This window comes from Melozone crissalis, unplaced genomic scaffold (assembly GCF_028551555.1).
Source record: "Melozone crissalis strain CALT ecotype California unplaced genomic scaffold, PUWL_Pcris_2 ptg000034l_1, whole genome shotgun sequence".
Lineage (NCBI taxonomy): Eukaryota > Metazoa > Chordata > Aves > Passeriformes > Passerellidae > Melozone > Melozone crissalis.
Window position 1 is genome coordinate 16,987,356 of NW_026535812.1, and position 18,550 is coordinate 17,005,905.

The 18,550-nt window shown below is 48.6% G+C and overlaps 2 protein-coding genes across 3 annotated transcripts in view; one reads left to right on the plus strand and one right to left on the minus strand.

Annotated features, from left to right (window-relative positions):
• PDE6D (phosphodiesterase 6D) overlaps positions 1–2,664 on the minus strand; it is a 34,467-nt gene extending 31,803 nt beyond the window's left edge. Inside the window, exon 1 of the mRNA XM_054282527.1 lies at positions 2,526–2,664. Coding sequence (XP_054138502.1) covers positions 2,526–2,575 — 50 coding nt within the window. The 5' untranslated portion in view covers positions 2,576–2,664. The remainder of the gene's footprint in view (positions 1–2,525) is intronic.
• A 3,288-nt stretch (positions 2,665–5,952) lies between these two features.
• Positions 5,953–17,680, plus strand: COPS7B (COP9 signalosome subunit 7B). 2 transcript variants are annotated; one of them, XM_054282526.1, is made up of 7 exons: positions 5,953–6,035; positions 9,204–9,379; positions 10,544–10,619; positions 12,153–12,241; positions 12,831–13,033; positions 14,283–14,388; positions 15,671–17,680. In XM_054282526.1, exons 2-7 carry the CDS (start codon positions 9,218–9,220, stop codon positions 15,827–15,829), a joined length of 795 nt encoding a protein of 264 aa, XP_054138501.1. In that variant the 5' UTR covers positions 5,953–6,035; positions 9,204–9,217; the 3' UTR covers positions 15,830–17,680. The 2 variants fall into 2 exon arrangements, with proteins under 2 accessions (XP_054138501.1, XP_054138500.1); XM_054282525.1 differs by lacking the exon at positions 5,953–6,035 and adding an exon at positions 7,334–7,364.
• The last annotated feature ends 870 nt before the right edge of the window (positions 17,681–18,550 follow it).

An 18,550-nucleotide genomic window follows, 5' to 3' on the forward strand; every position in this document is an offset into this window, starting at 1 on the left:
TTAGAGGGTGGATTTAGGCTATAATTTAATTTCCACATGCACCAATCATCCAGCATGCCCCAATGAGTTGGAAAGCTTGTAATTAGCTCCTTTTCAGGAACCACAAGTAAACACAATTGTTTGAGGAAACTCTGATTACTCAATGTGAACTGGACTTCCAGCTAGAGTGTCTGCTGTTGTGTTAAAATCAGGGATTATTTTGGAAGCCTGCTTCCTCAGTGATGCTTCTGGCCCTAGCAACTGTTCCTGCCTCCCAAGGAATCCCTTGCACACAGTCCCTGGGGGCAATGCCATGCTCCTCTCTTGTGCTAAAAGCAAGTTCAGTCTGAAGTGCCAAGGTTGCAGATGTGCTTGAGGTGGTGGAGCTGAACTCCCTCCTTTGTGGGAGCAGAGGGGAAAGTTTTCAGGTGGTCAAAGTATAAACTGGAGAGTTTTTCAGAACACATTTCTCTCTTCCTTTCTGTTAATTAAATGAGTACAATAGGGTGGCTGGAAGATAAAGCATCTCTAAACTGCAACTGTCCCTGGAACAGACCCTGCCCTTGGACAGGGAAGGGAAATGGAGCTGATGTCTCCCTTGCAGGCAGCGTGGTCACAGCTGGGCATGAACAGTTTCCTGTGGGGATGGTGTGGTGTCTCAAGGCTTCCTCACAAATGAGGAATGTCTGCTCAGCCTCTCTTCTGGTTTACTAAAGGCAACAGAGATGTTTCTCAACTATTTCAGCTTGCTAGGAGTTTCAGTTATGAAATGCTTCTCCAGACTTTCCTGTTTGTCAGACTTTGCACCACACAGCCCCTGTGGCAGCTATCAAGGTACTCTACCATGTTTTTGGAGAAGTGTGGTCCAGATTTTGACTTAAACTGTCCTGCCAGAAGTAAATTAACTTTTTTTTTTTTTTTGCAAGGACAAAAAAGGAAGACTAGACTTGAGACACTTCAACACAGACTGCAGAGTGCTTCTAATAAAGCAATAAAGCTTCTTGTCCATGCTATGGACAAGACATCCTTCCTCTCAAAGAGCAAAAGGCATTTTCTCTGTAGGACAGCAAACAACAAAAAGTATTATTTCATTCAGAGTTGGACAAAGGCCTTTATGTAAATTCTGCTATCCAGTAAAGACTATGTACAAACACATGCAAAAAGCACTTAAAAGTTTGCTCCCTAGGCTTAACTGTCAAGGCACTCCTCACTTCTACCAACAGTTTAGTCTGGTCTTGTCAGAAGCTTATTCTTCTAATTGCCAGCACAAAAGGTTTTTAATTTATGTTTTGACAGCGAAAATTCTACATCTTCATAGATACAAAGAACTGTCAATAGTGCCAGCACAGAGGCAAAGGAACCAGATGCAGTACTAACAGCTGGGGGAGACTGCAATGATTCTATAAAAAAGTTAAGAAAAACATCTGCTTATAGTTTGATAAAAGCTATCTGTCTAAATCCAACCTAGAAAATCAGATCCTGCTACAGCTGGCATAGAGATTATGAACATCTCACAGAACAAAAAGCCCCACCACCCTGTTTAGAAATAATAGGTTTTGATCAAGAGGATATTTCCTTCACTTCTGTCCTTTTTATTATAAAAAGAGAAATATAAACCAACTCACAATATTCTGACGTCTAAAGGGCAAGACAGCAAGCTTGCAATTGCTTTCTAAGCTTAGAAGAATTTACTTCAGTAAAATATTCCACATGTAAAATAAAGCTACACTATTTCTCACACCCTTAGGTTGAACGTGGGCCTTTAGGTCGAGTCTTTCTCTACTTTGCTGAAATGCTGGGTTGGAATTGGTGCACAAAGGCTCTCGCCTCTCTTCCGAGCTCAGATCTATCTCATTTCATCAGCTTTAAATTCACATCCAGGTACCACAGGCATAAAATCAGAATGCTTTTTGAAAGCCACAACATGAAAAGTTTTTAAACGAGCTGCACAGAAAAGCATTTACACGCAGAATACGTCAGCAATAAAAGACACTGCACGGCCAAGACATGTGCCAGTACCTCACGGTATGACAAGGAACAAGGTGTTTAGCAGCTCCTGGACCTGAGCACCAGGTATTTCCTTTCCAAGCAGAGGTGCTTAAGCGCAGGCCGGAGGGAAGGGGATCAGATCCTCCTGGCGCAGAGCTACTTCACCTGCCCTCTGTAAGCTGTCCTCGCTGCGGGCGGGGGGCTCCTGCTGCCCGGGCCGCCGCCCCCGGCCCAGCCGCTCCCAGCGCCGCGCAGGGGCCGCAGGGGCGGTGGTCGCCGCCACCCGGCTGAAGGCTTTGCCCGCAGGGACCCCCTCACCCGCAGGGCAGGGACGGGACCCCGGCCCGGCGTCACGGGCCTCCCTCCCCGTGCCCCCGCCCCGGCCGGCCCAGGGCCGGTGCCAGTCCCGAGGGACCCTCCCGCCACCGCCGGGGTAAGGACGCCATGGAGAGCCGCGTTGCCATGGCAACCCCCCTCCCGCCCCAGGGGCCTCGCCACAGCGGGGCGGCGATCCCCGCGCCCCCCGCGCCGCCTCACGGCCCCCGCACGGAGGATACAGCTTGAAGCCGCGGAGGATCTCCTTGGCCCGCTCGTCCGTGGCCGACATGGTCCTGCCGCGCCGCGGGCGGGCGGACGGGGCTGGGCCGGGCCTGGCGGGAGCGCGGCGGTGACAGCGGAGCCTCAGGACCCCCCGCCCCTCCCTCCCGCGCACCCGCCACTGCCCGGCGCAACCAACCCCAGCGGCCGCCAGCGGCCGCCCGCCGCCACGCCGACCAATCAGCCGCTGCCGTCCCCTCCTCGCCCCGCCTCCTGGCGCAGGAATGACAGCGGTACTGACCAATCAGACAGCGCTCTCCCTCATTCAAGGGTGGGTGCGCAGCGGTCGCCGAGACTTTTCGGTTGGGCCTGACGTGGCCGCGATGGAGGCGCCGCAGGATGACCGGGCAGGGGGAGCGGGCGGTCCCCGGCTCCGGGAGGCCTCAGCGGGGAGCGGTCGAGGGGGTGAGAAGCCGCCCCGGGCCTCGTCAGCGGCGGCCGAGCGGCCCCGAGCCGCTGGAGCTGGGCTGGTGCTTCTCCCCGGGCAGTGAGGGTCCCGAAGTTCCGTCTCCGAGCTGCTCGCGGAGCTCCGCCCGTGAGCTCGGGTGATGTGGGGACCCGGGTGCTCAGCCCCGGAGCGGCTGCTGCCGGAGACCTTCAGAGCCCACCTGGACCAGTTCTGTGTCATCTGCTCCAGGTGACCCTGCCTTGGCAGGGGTTGGACTGGGTGATCGCCAGAGCTCCCTCCCAAACCTCGCCCTTCTGAGGTTCTGCGTGTTGCGAGGCCGGAGCCAACAGCACCAGCATTGTGGAGCAGGTTAAAGATAAATAGTGTGCTACCCCTGGAACAAAGGCAGCCTTCTTTGTGCTGCAGAAATTTGAATCACAGATCAGTTGGAGTTGAAAGGGACTTAGAGACCATCCAGATTGGCCTTGAACGCATCCAGGGATGGGCCATCCATAGCTTTGCCAGGCAACCTGTCAGTGCCTCAGCACCCTCACAGGAAAGAATTCCATCCTTATATCTAACCTAAATCTGCCTTCTGTCATTTTGAAGCCATGCCCCTTGTTCTATCACTAGAACTCTATTGCCTTGTTAAAAGTCCCTCTCCAGCTTTCTTGTAGGATCCCTTCAGGTACAGAAAGGCCTGAATTATGTCACCCTGGAACCTTCTCCAGGCTGAACAATGCAAATTCTTCCAGCCTTTCCTCATCAGAGAGGTGCTCCAGCCCTCTATTAATCTTTATAGCCTTTATGTTTGTGTAGCAGAGTTGATTGTGGAGGGGAAAGTCTCAGATTTGTTAGCACATTTCAGAAGCCAGTCTGCTCTTTAACATGAGCTAATTAACCCCTCTCTTAACAATCTGAGTGCAACTGATAAAAGCATTAAGTCATGGATAAAAGAAAGCCAGCAGTTGTAACCCAGTCCTCAGACGAGGACCAGTGAACAGTCAGGGTGCCATCAATGCACCACTCACTCATGGCTCCACTTGCCTCCAAATCACCCACTGTGCAAAAGTGGAGACTGTGAGTGTTAATAAAGGCTTGCATTTAATGCATAAGGGCAAGGCCACTGCCAGCATCACTGACAAGAGATCTTAATAATAAAAATAGGCAGCATTTATTTTCCTGATGTATGTGATCCATACTCAATTTCCCACCATCAGTTTAAGTGTATGGAGGGGTCATTTTGAGCCTGGGCAGAGTGCCAGGGGTGAGCTGTGCCAATATATGTCTATATTTTGTTAAGAGTCCATCCTGGGTTTTAGCTAGGCTGTGGAATTGCATGCTGTCTAAAGAGGAGGGACCAAATATCACTGAGGAGAAAAGAGTGACAAGGAGAAAAGGCAAGCAAGACAAAAGCAGACCTGGAAAGGCAGAAACAATTGGTTGTATGTAGGAAATGAGCCTGCCAGGTGGAAGTAGGACATGCTGGTTTACAGAAGTCATAAGTAACTCCATCCTGTCTCTGTTCAGGCTCCTCAGAGATGAAGGAGCCAGAGACCAAGTGGATCTCATAGAAGGGAACTCTTGCAGCTTTGAAGGGCTTCTCTAGCACAGGGATAGGGATGTTTGTGGAGTTTCAAGTTGGAGCCTTTGCATTTCCTGGCCAAGTCTCAGAATTCCCAAGGTCACCTTGCTGTGCTGGGAGGCACAGGCCTCTCATTCAGGAACTCCTGAGCATCACAGAAGAGCTCACAGCTGGAGTGTGAGGCTCCTGTCACTAGTGCAGGGCCAGGCAGCTGTGGAACACGTGGCAGCACAACTCAGAGTGACAAAACCCCTGGGATCTCTCACAGTCCTTGGGCTGCATTAACACAAACAGCACTCTTGAGCACATCATCTTAAAAACCTCCTTGCAAGAAAGTTGCTGCAAATCCCTCTGTCTTTTGGTGCCACTTGGAACTGAAAACTTTTCCTTCACATCTCTGGCAGGTGTGGCAGCTTCTGAGCTACCACTGCAGGTGAGAAGATGCCTCCAGCCTCTCTGCTCCTGCAGCAGCTGCTCTCAAGGTGCAGGTAAAGGAGTTCCTTTGGTGTTTCTGCAGAGCAGAGTAACTGGGAGATAGTTCAGAGAGCCCCAGCTGGGGCTTCATCCCTCCCCACACCTGATGGGAGAGGTTGTACAACTTCACATCTGCAGCCACCCAGACATCACTCCTTGCCTGGCTGAGAGTCCAGCAAGCAGCTTAGTCCCTGCATCCTGGGAAATAAAGAGAGGTTAGAAACTTTTCAGCAGGGCCTGGGAGCTCCCCCTCACCATGCTCTGGAGGTGAGTGCTGGCAGCTGCAGGGAATGGGGATGAATGGATGAAGGGTTGTGGAAACACACACAGGCGAGCAATGAAATACAAGGAAAAATACAAGAAACACAAAAGTGTTTTCACTGCTGGCCCTCTCCTTGGGGAGGTCAAGTGTCCTCAGAGTCTGGGGGTCCAGGACCCCACAGCTTGGGGACATTACTGTGGCAGTGCAGGGAAACAAGGTGAATTATGTGCTGCGTAAAAGGGACCTGGGCTGCAGAATCACAAGGGGAGGAGGTGGGGCGAGTCAAGAGATAATGCCAACATTAAAAGATAAAATGGATTAACATCTCCTGGCACACACAGAGCTGCGTGGGTGGAGCAAGAGGTTGCAATAGCTGTTTAAAAGGGACTGAGACAGCTGGACATCCACATATTTTTCCTCTTAAAAACAAAAATCCATCCCAAAAGCTGAGCTTAGCTGATGCTGTCCTCCAAAGTCCAGGTCAGGCAGGCTGGCTGGCAGCAGTTGGGAGGTATCAGGACAGGGACTCCTGCCTGACCTACATGGGGCTAACAGATGATTTTTACCCTCAGGCTCTGGCAAAAGGTTGCAGAATCCATGGAAAATAGCTCACAATCATATATTTCCATTTCTGTTTCAGCCTGGAATTCGAGCTGTGGTGAGTGTTGGGAAAAAGGAGGCCACACATTGCTTGTCCAAGGCAACTGTTCCAGCATGTCTGCAGGATGAACCATGGGCCTGGTTAGGATGTGATTAAAGAGGTAATTCTCCCTCCCTGTGCAGATGAGGGCTAAGTGTGGCTTAAGTAAATTACTGGCTGGCTTGTTATAGCCCTGGCTGAGTTCCCTTGTTGTGCAGGGCTTGGTTTTTTACATCCAATTTGCTCTGAAGCCCAGAGTGTCACAACAGCATTCCAACACCTGCATCTCTGCCCTTGTCTGACACCCTTCTCTGCTGGATGATGGGACCCCAGGGACCTGCTGGAGATGGCTCTGAGACACAGGCTAAGCCCCATCAGTTTCCCTAATAGTTTCTGATGTTCATTCCTTGAAAGTTCCTCCCTCCTGACCATGCTGGTCCATGATTTGATGATCTTCAGGGACTTGCTGACTGAAAGCCAGAAGCACTTTGCTCTCAGCTGAAGGATTTTTAACATTTTGTTCACAACATGGCATGGATGAGCCTACAAACCTTGGGGAGGTTAACAACCCCCAATTCCCTTTTGTTTCCACCCTTGTGTTGATACCCTTTCAAGCATCTTTTGGCTCCTGATTTATGCCCTGGGGAGGATGTTAACCCTTCCAGTTCCCTCCCTGCTCCCTCATGTCACAGCCAGAGCTCTGCCCTTTGGTTTATATTTGTATGGAGCATTTTTCTGTGGAGTTCAACATCAGTTCTATCTTCACTCCATCTCTTGCCATTTCCCATGAGGACTGGCCTGAGGGGCTCAGCTGGTAGAATCATAGAATATCCTGAGTGGGAAGGGGCTCCCAAGGACCATCGAGCCCAGCTCCTGTCCTTGCCCAGGACAGCCCCAGGAATGCACCGTGTGCCTGAGGGTGCTGTGCAAATACTCCTTGGGCTCTGCCAGCCTCGGGGCTGTGATCACTTCCCTGGGGAGTCTGTTCCATTCAATCTCATAATGGCCCCACTTCTAATAGCGAAGTGGCCTTACAACAGCAGCCCTTTGCACGGGTTATTTTGGGGTGCAAACCCCTGTGATGCTGCCACAGGACCTCGCGTCCCCTAAAAGAGAAGCAGGAATTTTATTGCTTATGCTGAACAGCTGCTGGGACGCAGCGGAGCAGCTGTTCCCGCATAAGCTCATGAAGTTTGCTCCGTGGCTGCTGGAGCAGGGCTGTGTCGGTGCCAGCACCGCCATCCCGGTCCCCATCCCGGTCCCCATCCCGGTACCCCGGGGATGCCGCGCCGCGGTCCCCGCTCCTTGCGGCCGCCGGGACGGGGCGGAACGTTCGGCGCGGCCCGCGCGTTCCGGGGGGAAGGAGCCGCGCGCGGACACCGGCGCCGCCATCATGGCGGCTTGAGGCGCGGCGGGTTCAGCGGCGGGACGGGAGGCCGGGAGCGGAGAGGTAATGCCGGGGCTGGGAGAGGCCTCCCGGGAACAGGGGCGGCCGTGGGGGACCCCCGGTAAATTACATCCTGCGGCAGGGCCCGGTGGGGCCCGAGGGCTCTGCCGGGGGTCTGGAGAACGGCAGGGCCGGGAAACCCCCGCCCTCCTGCTGCAGGGTCTGCGGGCCGCTTCCCGCCCTGAAACTCCTTGACCTACCTGAGAAAGGCCTGGCCGCGAGAGAAGCCCGGCTTGTCCCTCTGCTTGGGTTGTTGTAGCTTTTGGACAAGCTACATTGGAGGGTGTGCTGTATTTCAGTCACTTCTCCGCGGGGTGATGGGCTTTGGAAACGGCGAGGTGTTCCCTGTGACACGGCTGTGCGCACAGGTTGCAATAGCACCGCAATTGTTTGAACATTTATTTGGAAAGGGGCAGAGAATTGGCATCTCTTCCCCGTCGGGCATGGATACAGCCAGGCAGTCTTTTGTAACCTCACACACCAGCGTGTGGTTTGATCACCTGTGAGGGAGGACAAAAGAACTGTGAAATCTGAATCTCATTCCCAGTACAGTCAATCCGTGTTGTCTCGTGAGGAAATGGCCCTCTCTGTGAGCAGAGGGAGCACGCTGATGTGTCAGGCAGGCACACTGACTGTTGTGTAGTGCAGGGGTTTCTGGCAGAGCTGAGGTGCTGTTCAGCCAGGCTGCACGTGTGCCCCTGGTGGAGAGAACCCCAGAGAGACTTGGGGGGCTGAGATATCTCAGCGTGGAGAGTGTTAAAGGCTGCCCTCTAAAGCTCAGACCGTTTGTACCTGCAGGTGCAATAGAACAAAGTGAAGTGCATTTTTAGAAGTTGACTGACACAGGAAGCTGTGGTGCCTTCACAAGCCTTGATTTGGTTAGGCCGGGTGGAACAGCAAAGCCCCCGTGTGACTGTGCTGCCCCCACAAGGGTGGGTCACACAGAGCCAGACAGGTTCTCTGCTGTTTGGCTTTCATCAAGGTTGTGCCCTCTGCTTGATAATTATCCCATAGAAACAGAACACAAAACCTCCCTTATCTGCTCAGTCCTTCGTTTGGTCTCTGAATAACATGCTTGGGAAGTTTTGTCTTGGTTGTTTGTAAACAAACAGCTCATTTTGTGGAACTTGTTCATAAATAGTGGTTTACATTTCAAAAGCAACATGTTGGTGCTGGGAGACAGCATGCACACCAGAAATGTCAGGCAGCAGCAGAAGACAAAGATTCTCTTTACAGGGACTTAAATAGAGCCTTTGTAGAAAGGAGATTTTTATCACTGAAGCTTCCCAGTTAACCCCAAACACTTGAACTGCCCAGTGCAGACAGGGGAGCTGCTTACAGGCCCCTCACAGTTGTTTTTGCCTTTTGGGCTCAGGAAGCAATGGGAATTCTGTGGAATTCACACTATATCAATAGGAAAAGGTGGATGTGTGGGCATGCAGAGTGCATCAGTCCCTCACAGGGAGTTCTGTTGCTGCTTTGGAGCTGTGTAATGAGGAAGGAGGAAGTCAGTCAAGTGTATCAATAAGCATCTTTAGAGTTGGCATTATTTGGCAGCATCACTAGAAGGAAAAGTCTGGAAACAGCATGAAATCTAAACTCTTGTGTTATAAGTTTTAGGGAACTGCTCAGACAGAAATTTTGCTTAGAAATTGTGGGAGTCATCCTTGCTCCCCAGCTAAATCAGCAGTTGAACCTGCTGGGTTTTTGGCCTGTCCCCTGAATGCTGAAGAAAAGGCTGGCAGCTGAAATGTTGCTGTGCTGAGCTCCTCCTGGTCCCCTGGCAGGCAGAGCCCAGCAGAGGAGAAAGGATGTGTTAATATTATGTTCTTTTACTGACAGATTGAAAACCTAGAATGGCAGGAGAACAGAAGCCATCCTGCAATCTTCTAGAGCAGTTCATTTTACTAGCCAAAGGAACAAGTGGCTCAGCTCTGACTGCTCTTATAAATCAAGTGCTGGAAGCTCCTGGGGTTTATGTCTTTGGAGAGCTGTTGGAGTTAACAAATGTGAAAGAGGTAAGAGTTGAGTTTTTATTCTAATTCCCCTTCTGCACTACTGGCATAAGGGATCTCCAGAAGTTTCCACAGGCAGCCTGTGGGTGAAATTTCTGTGCCAGGAGGGCCTGTTGCAACTTACCTGGGTTGAGAGATGTTTCTGAATAAGAGAATGACCTTGCTTTTGCCTGTATATGTTAGGTGTTAAAGAACACCTATAGAAAGCTTTGCTACCTTAAGGCAATTGCTAGCACAGCAAAAACCTGGCAGCAGCACTGTAGCACTTTTAAGAAGGAACTTTGGCAGCCAACAAGGAAAAATCCCTTTCTACTTCTTTACTGTCCTGGAAAGCAGAACTTCAGTGCTCTCCAAAAGTCTTTGTGAACAGATGTCTAGTGGATCAGGCCTGGGTGGCAACCAAATCCAAACCATTGCAAACCAAGGTGGAAAGCAAGTTCCAGAGCTCTTGCTGAGAGTGCTTTGCCAGCCCCTGCCTCTTCTACAATGAAGGAATCTAAGCTGGTATCTCTGCAGCTGGAGTAACACAGTGTACAGCAAGTTTGGCTTTCCAAACAGGCCCTTAAATATGCACAAAAGCACCTCAATGGTTATTCAGTATCAAATGACAAATGCTGGCTTTTTCCTGGGTTTGTGTGCAGCTAATGGTATTAAAAACCCAATCAATAAAAATCACTGCTTGGTGCTGCCATTATTCCAGTGGAGTGTTTGCAGCAAGAGAGGAGCTGTTACCTCCAAGTGCACTCCAGTGCAGTGTCCCAGCTTGCTTTGCTTGAAGCTGTGGTGGCTCTGCAGGTAAACTGTCCCAGCTTTCACAGGATCCTCACCAGCCATCACCATCACCTGCTTGCTTATCACCTGATAAGAGGAGTGGCCCTGTAGGTTGTCAGCTGGGTTAAGATTTGCTTTTTTCTTTTCCTCCCAAGTTGCCACACAAAGCATTGACAGTCCAAACTGGAGCTAAGTTCCAGTGCACAGAGTTGGCTGGATCATCTTGACTCTAAAACTCCTGAAATTTGCTGCTCTTGAGGCCTTGGGAGGGTCCAGCTTGGGATTAGAATTGCTTTTCTGCTTAAGTCCTGTGCAGACTTCAGCCATTCTCTGGAGAAGGTGCCTTTCAGGGTTGTGTTGCCCATTTTATGTGATGTTTCTTTTCTCCCCATGCAGCTTGCTGAGGGCTCTAATGCTGCTTATTTCCAGCTGCTGAACCTGTTTGCATACGGAACCTACCGGGACTATGTGGGTAAGAGACTGCTGCCCCTTTGCAGGGGCTGGGACTGGGCTGCCCTTCAGGACTGGCACAGGCAATTCTTGGCTTCCTTACATGCCAGGTGTAGAGTGGCTGGGTGAAAGCATCCAGGAACAGGAGTTGCTTAGGAGGAGAATTTTCTGTAGGGGTCTGGGTCGTGTGTGCTTTTTGCTTGCTAAAAATGAAAGGAAGGGTTAGAGACTCTGGGGTGCTGCTGGTTTGGATGGGACTGCAGTGCTGGGTTGAATTCATCTGCAGCAGAATTCAGTGATGTTCACAGGCCACTTACCTCTGCAGAGGGAAATTTCAGACATCTCTATGGGAATTTAGATAACACCAGTTATGGAAACTGCAGAAAACTTAGACAAAATTGTTCTGCATTATTTATAAAAACCTATGTGGTTTGTGAGATAACCTTTTATTCCGTGACGGCATTGCTGAAACAAAGTGAATAATTTCTTAGCTAGAATACAAGTTGAAATAATGACTTTTATACAGCTTTAGAAAGACTATGTGTGAATCATCTTTGTATCTGTTGAAATGTGCTTTTATCTCTAGTGCTTATGCTTCCATTCTGCTACAATTTAATGCTTCATTTGTGGGTAGCAGCCTCATCCAGACCATTACAGAGTGTGACAAATAATTCTGTCATAGTGCTGTTTCTCAGGGTGGTGGATGAGCTATCTAGTTCCTGTAAGGAGCAGTGGCATCTTAAAGTGCAAGGACTGGAAATTCCAGTGTCTGTGGAGCAACATGATCCTCATGAATTCTGTGACTGATTAGAGGATGTGCTTGCTGTCCATGCTCTTGTGTCACTGTGTGACAGCACAGTTCATTCTTCCTTTTCTAGTGAAGAAAGAGAAAGAGGGAAAAGCAGTCAAAATGAAGAGCACTGGATGAGGTGGGATGGATGGGAGAACTTGAGTGGCCCTGAAACACTAATTTCCATTAAAGTAGATGTTTTAAAGAGTTTCTTGGCTTTGGAGGGCTGCCAGTTTCCTTTCTCTTTTTAAATATTCATGAGGCACATGGATATAATACAGTGACAGTGTGGCCATCTAGATTAATGATTTCTGCTCTCTTCCTCAGCTTGGTACTTTGCAGTTTAAATTCTGCAGCTCTTCAAAGAAATAAAACCAGCTGTATTTGCAACTACATCAGCAAAGGGGGAAGATTTTTTTCTGTCAGCTTGTTAATGAAACAAAAATTACTTGGTAGAAGCAAAGCCATTGACCAACTGTTTCAGCAGGGCACCAGTTATGAATTACCTTATAATTCCAGAACCAGAATTACTAAAGAAGCAGATAAGAATGGAATTGCCAAGTTGTTCTTAACTTTTCCCCTTCTCTCCCTGGTTGTGCCAGTTTATCTGCAGCAGCACGTTCTGCTCACCAGCCAGCACCCACATTAGCTGGAGGTGTTCAGTATTTCAGGGTGTAGTGTAGCATAACTAGCCTGGAGTTCTGCAGCCTGGATTATGCAATTTTCAAAGTGAAGTCCTGAATCTTGTCTTTTTGACATTAACAGCAAACAAAGATAACCTGCCTGAATTAACAGTGACTCAGAAAAACAAGCTGAAGCACTTGACGATCGTGAGTCTGGCTTCCCGGATGAAGGTAAAGTGTGTGGGGTTTGACAGCTGTTGTCTCTTGGTTTTGTTTTAGAAAATGGCATCCATTCCAGAGCACTGAAGTTGTATCAGACTGCATGGGTACTCACAAAAAAAAATCCTATACTGGGAAAGTACATGTAGGGTACATTGTGCTTTCCATGTGCATTTGGGATATTGACTTAGTGGACTTCCATGGGTGAAGTGTGGGGGTGTCTGAACTGACATGCAGATTGGTGAGGAAGGTCTGGGAACTTTGTATGGCTTTTTTTTCACTGCTGGAGATGGAGAATGATTCTTTAAAACACTAACTTTTTCTTCTAGAGAAAATTATGCAACACTCTTAATTTCTTCTACAATTCCATTTACCTTTTTTTTCTAGAATGTGCTATACTATACCAAAGCCTCAGGAATTACCAAAGTTGTGTCAGAATATTTCACAGCCTGGCAAGCATTTGTTCTGCCATGATCAGTCACTGCTGCACCTGTAGGTCAAATTGTAGGATACAATAAGCATTTGAGTCTCAACCTTTTGAGACTTAGCCATTCATTTTGCTCTAGGACTGTTAACTTACTCTTGATCTTGCTGTTTTTAGTGCATTCCCTATTCTGTGTTGCTGAAGGACCTGGATATGAGGAATCTGAGGGAGCTGGAAGATCTCATTATTGAAGCAGTTTACACAGATATTATCCAGGGGAAGTTGGATCAGCGAAACCAGGTGTTAGAGGTGGATTTTTGTATTGGCAGAGACATTCAGAAGAAGGACATCAGTAACATTGTCAAAACACTCCAGGAATGGTGAGGCAGTCTCTCCACCCTCCTTATTCCTTGTACATAGCTTGTCCTGTTTTCCCCCTCACAGTTTCAAGTGCTGGCTCAATTTCACCATGTTCCATTAATCAGGAGTCTTATGCTATAAGTAGGCACTTGGAGGAGGAGTCTGTTGGGCAAGTTTTCCAAGATCCCATCTGGGATTCAGTTTGTATTACATATCAAGCCAAACTCTACCACACTGTGAGCTTCTGCTCTCACTGTAGCTTTTACATGGCAGAGCCCAGTGACGAGTCAAGGACTTTGCAGAAGGAGGTGCCAAACTGGACTCATGGTTCTGTGGTGGGAGCTGCAGCACTTAATAATGAGGGCAGAGCTGTTACTTTTCAGCCTTTTTCACTGTGTTGAGAACTGTGTGGGCAAATTCTTAAGAATCACAGCTCTTTGGACGGGATGTTTCTTCAAGTTTGAAGTTTCAGGTGGCTTTGTCTTCTCTTTGCTCCTGCAAATGCAGCCTGTCTGCAGCTGTAGTGGGACTGGGGCATTATCTCTTTGTACCTTTGCCAGGAAGCTGTTTCTCATCTTTTGGTAGGATTCCCTTCCCACCTAAAGAAATTTCTACATAGACTGTGGAGCCCATGGCAGGTCCTGAGCTGACTGGGAATTGCTTCCTAGTTGCTATGGTAATGAGTGCATAAAAAGTAATTAAACTGCTGGGCAAATATGCTGTCCTGTGGTGGGGGCAGGATTTTTGCTTCTCTGCTCCAACTCCCTCAGTCCCATCACGGTGGGAGGGCTCTGACAGCTTCCAGGACCTTGCAGCATTGTTTGGAAGGTAACAGTGAACCCACTGCCAATTCCCTTTTTGTCTTTTCCAGTTCTTGAGTTCCATGCTGAGTGCTCTTGTCATTTGAACACTTAACAGGCAGGAGGATTATATCAATATTACTTTTTTCTATAATTTAAAAATTTTACATTTGAATACTGTGTTGCATCCTGTTTAAGCTGTGATTCTCTCTGAAAAGGAAGATGAAAGTGCATTGAACCTGCAGTTACTCTCTGATGGTAAGGGTAACACAGACTCTCTAGAGAGTGCTGAGAAATGCATCAAGTACACAGCAAAGCTTTTTCTTACCAGCTTTTTGCAACTCTAAGCAGGAAGTATAAATTTAATAATCTCTTAAACTTTTAGATGAGTGTGACTTTTCAGTTTGCCTGATTGAGCTGCTCCAGGGAGAATTTGTAAACACTGTTTGACATCATTTGTATCTTGCAGGTGTGATGGCTGTGAAGCAGTTCTTTTAGGAATTGAGCAGCAAGTACTTAGAGCCAACCAGTACAAAGAGAACCACCACCGAACTCAGCAGCAGGTAGAGATGGAGGTGAGTACAGTCATCTCAGGCCCCTATGCTGTTGGATAAATGTTTGTTTGCTGAAGGAAATAATCTCTATGATAAACACCTGGTTGGTGGTCACAGCTCTCAGAAGAAGGCTGACAATCATGCAAATCAGGCATGGGGTAGAAAGAAAACACATCTGCTTCTGAGTGCTAGTATGACCACAAACATCAGGCGTCCAGCAGGGTGGACGTTTTATTGATAAATTTTTATAAATTTAGGCTAGGTGACTGCACTAATTGTGGTTTCCTGTATTGATTCATTAGGAAAACTATGCTTTTACCACAAATCTTTATTGCAACTCTATTCCCTTCGTACAAGGCAGGCAGGGGGTAAAAGTCACTTCTCTGTAAAACGTGGAAGTGTAGTTAAAAATCTCCGGAGCCTCAATTGCTTTTGCAGGAGTGCCCGCGGCGGCTCCCCCGTGTCGGGCCGGGCCCTGCGCGCTCCCGCCGCTAGGTGGCAGCACGAGCCCGCGCTCCGGCCCTGAACCTCGGCCCCGGCGCTGGGGAGGCGGGGATGGGCTCCCAAGGCGCTGCCTCAGGGGTTATCATCCCTGCGGGTTTATGTCTGCACCTGCTTGGAGGCCTTATCCGTATCCATAGCACTTTTGGTTTGCCTCATGCCTTTGGCTTGGAGTTGGCACACCTGACTCCCAAACCTTGGGGTTTTTTTGATGGTTTGCTCACTGCATTTGTGGTGAGCCCTGCAGAATTCCAGGGGATCAAGGATGGTGCTTAGTGCTGTATCTCTCCTTTTCAGCCAGAGTAGCAGAAACATTACTGCCACTTCCCACAAAACCAATTTCTTTTCCTGCTTCTTAGCAAATACCTGTGTCTCAGGTAGTCAGGTAGGCCAAATGGCATTTTTGCTTTTTAAGCTCTGTCCTGAGAGTAAATTTTTCCTTCATGGTCTCCTTTCCCCTTCCTGTGTCTGGCTGACAGAATGGTAGGATGGCTCCTTCTCCACCAGGGCAGTAGTAGGTCCCTCCAGCCAGATAGAAGGGTGGTACAATATTGTACCACTGTCTCTTAGGAAAAAAGTAATCCCTAGTTATTCCAGACTGGAAATACCATCAGCTCTGTCTATAAATGAGGATGAAACATTACCTATATTAAACTCAAATGGAGAGCATGTTACTGCTGGGAGAGTCTCTTTTATAATCTCCACTCTTATACACCAGGGATTTTTCAATATGTTTATGAACAGAGTGTTTGCTGAAGGGGAGGAAGAAGCAGGTGCTGATTCACTGTCTCTTCTTGGCCAGGTCACAAACATAAAGAAAACATTAAAAGCTACAGCCTCGTCGTCGGCACAGGAGATGGAACAGCAGCTGGTAGAGCGAGAGTGCCCTCCACACACAGAACAAAGGCAGCCCACAAAGAAGATGTCCAAAGTCAAAGGGCTGGTCTCCAGCCGTCACTAGAACATGCCATCTAATGTCATTCAGTTAGGAATGGCAACAGGAGGAGCAAAAAGGGCCTGCGTCTCCTTTTTCAGTGGGTTCTGGGCCAGTCCCTTCCCAGCTGGCAAGTAAAAGCCCTGTTTGAACAGCTCCCAGTTAGCAGCACCTGGCTAAGTTACACTGTGCAGCTCCTATGAGTTTTCAGGGTGTCCCTGCTCTGGTCCTGTCAAGAGGGACTTTTAAAGAGAGGGACTAACCAAAAGGGGCAGGAAAAAACCAAAATATCTGTGGGCCGTTTTGCTCCCTCCCAGCCAGTTCATTGCTGCTTAACCTTGAGGAAGCTGCTCTACTGAATCACATCATGGGACAGCTTCTCTAGCAAGCATGTGAATCCCATTGAAGTGTGGCTACCAAAGCCAGGCTGGGAGTGAGGAAGCCATCAGCACAGATCTTTTCATTCCCAAAGGGAGCACAGGAAGGTTTCTAGGCCAGGAACTGCTTTTCATGGAAGCCTTCAGCCTTTCCACTACCCCTGTCTATTTTAAACTGGGGTGAAATTCACACTACCTCGCTCTGTGAAGATGAGTTCCAGTGCTGGGCTGTTTACTTAACTGTCTGTTTACTGCCCTTACTAAGCCCTTTAATCTCTCACAGATGTAAAGCACTGTTCTGCATCTCTGAGGCATCAGTACAACGAGGAGGAAGCAGGCTGCTCTTTCACACAGACCTTGCAGGTGGTTAGGGGCATGTTAGAAACTATTCCTCCTGAATGTGATGTGACCTCCCAGAGCTGCTTGTGAGTTGTTTCCCCCATTGATACCTTCAAAGGGTAATGCATTCTCTCTTCCTTGGATGCTGGCAGTGGGAGAGGAGCCTGTTTGGCATGGAGGCAGGCTGGTGGCCCAGGACCCACTGGCAGGGGTCGCAGCAGCATCCCCTTGCTGAAGCAATGGACTTGATGAGTCTTTCTGAATTTTGAACACTTTCAGGTTGTATTTTCCTCCTTTTTTTTTGTGGTTTTTTTTTTGTACATTGTTGTGATTCTAAAGCATTTCAGCCTTTGTTTTGTGGGCGGTTTTTTTATTTGTTACAAACTAACTTCAGGTGATTTGCACCTAGTTTGGCATGGTGTGGGGTTTTTTTTTAAGGGGGAAGCATTGGAACAGCAATTCATAAAAAAGTACATTTTAGAAAAAAAATTAAAAATGGTGATTTAATGTCAGAGTCTGGAGTCTTGACTTGGAGGCTGTTTTAGGCTTGTTGTCCAATGGCACTTGTTCACTTGAGCATATTTGATTCTTGGTGTATGTTGACTGAAGTCTGACTGATCTCTCTGATGCATCTGGGAGACAGGGAAGCCTCTTTACGTTTTGTCAGTCGTTCATCTTTGTCCAGGTTTGTGCAGAAGGATGTGTGGCAAAGCTGGTAGCTGAGCCCCGTGTCCTGAGCCTAAACAGCTTTGATGCCTGGTTGTGGAAGGTTCAGAGTTGTGCTCTTAGGCCAGTCAGTTCCTTCCTTTGCATCTAGCAGAGTGCTGCTTTGTAGTTTGGCTCCTGCATTTCACTTCTGTAAAGAGAAGCTCTTTTCCTGGGCAGGCAGGGGAGCTGTTTAAGCAGAGGAGTGTGACAATGCTCCAGTCCTGCAGCCAGCTGTCACCTGCATTTGCTCGTGCAATGCACGTGCCTTCCTCTCATTGCTACCAGGACTCTGCCATCTGTGTGTTTGCAGTCCTCAGTCACAGGACTTGCTCACTTGTGAAAGTAAATCTTTCTCCTTTTCTTCTCCTGCAGTGCAGGCACACCAGCTTTCAGTCTGGAGAGGAAGATCAAAATAGTCTCCCTCCAGCTTCCTCTGAGTCAAATCCCAGACACTTCTGATTCTTTACCAGCTCTCTCTCCCCCTAGAAATGCAACAAGGATGTTAAGTGGATAAGCCCAGAGCACGAAGCCTTCACCAGTAGCTCAATGGAACTGTTTCCCAAGCAGTGGCAGGATTAGCTCCTGTTTCACCTTCTCACAGGGTTCAGCTGATGGCTTCTCAGGAGGTGCAGGTGGACCTTGTGTTCCCAAGTCTGTGATGGAGATGGACTGTGTCTGCTTCTAGCCTGCTGTGTGGACAGCTGCCATGTGCTGGTCATCCATTTCCTCACTAGATTTGACTATTGAGGCTCTATGGTCCTCTTTCCATTTTTAATATCAGTCCTGCAAAGTAGCAAGAGGAATACAAATGCCTTTGGGAATCATTTTAGCTCCTCATCAAGCCACAGTCTGCTGGGGAGGTAGATGTGAGTTTGGTGGCCTTGATGTTTATTCCCTGCCAATTTCAGGAGTCACATTAGTTTACTGAAGCTTCTTTTGTGGTTGGAAGTTGTTGAGTTTGTTCTTGTGTTTTTGCTGTTCTCAAAGCCTGGCTGGGGGTGAGGATTTTATTTACGCTTTGGTTCACATTGCCTTTGATCAGCAAAGCAGCAAGAGAGGAAATAGCACTTTGAATAAAGAGCTGTCCCATGTCTGATGGTGACAGAGGACAGGGAAGGGGCTGGTGTGTTGGAGGGGATGGAGCTGTTTGCATGCTTGGCTTTCCTGGTGTGCCAGCAAAGGGCTTGGTGCTGCAAAAGGAGGGGGATGTCTGCAATGAGCCCAGGCTGAGATGAGTCATTAACAAATGACATGCACAGAGTACCTGGGGGAGGCAAACAGCTCTGCAGCAGCTGGTTAATGAATCTGGCTTGAAGGAAAGAGT

Excerpts from the sequence above, each read along its gene's own strand:
- COPS7B (XM_054282526.1), top strand. The coding sequence starts at position 9,218 with ATGGCAGGAGAACAGAAGCCATCCTGCAATCTTCTAGAGCAGTTCATT. Across the intron at positions 9,380-10,543 it reads AGTTAACAAATGTGAAAGAG|CTTGCTGAGGGCTCTAATGC; the intron begins GTAAGAGTTGAG and ends CTCCCCATGCAG. Across the intron at positions 14,389-15,670 it reads AGCAGCAGGTAGAGATGGAG|GTCACAAACATAAAGAAAAC; the intron begins GTGAGTACAGTC and ends CTTCTTGGCCAG.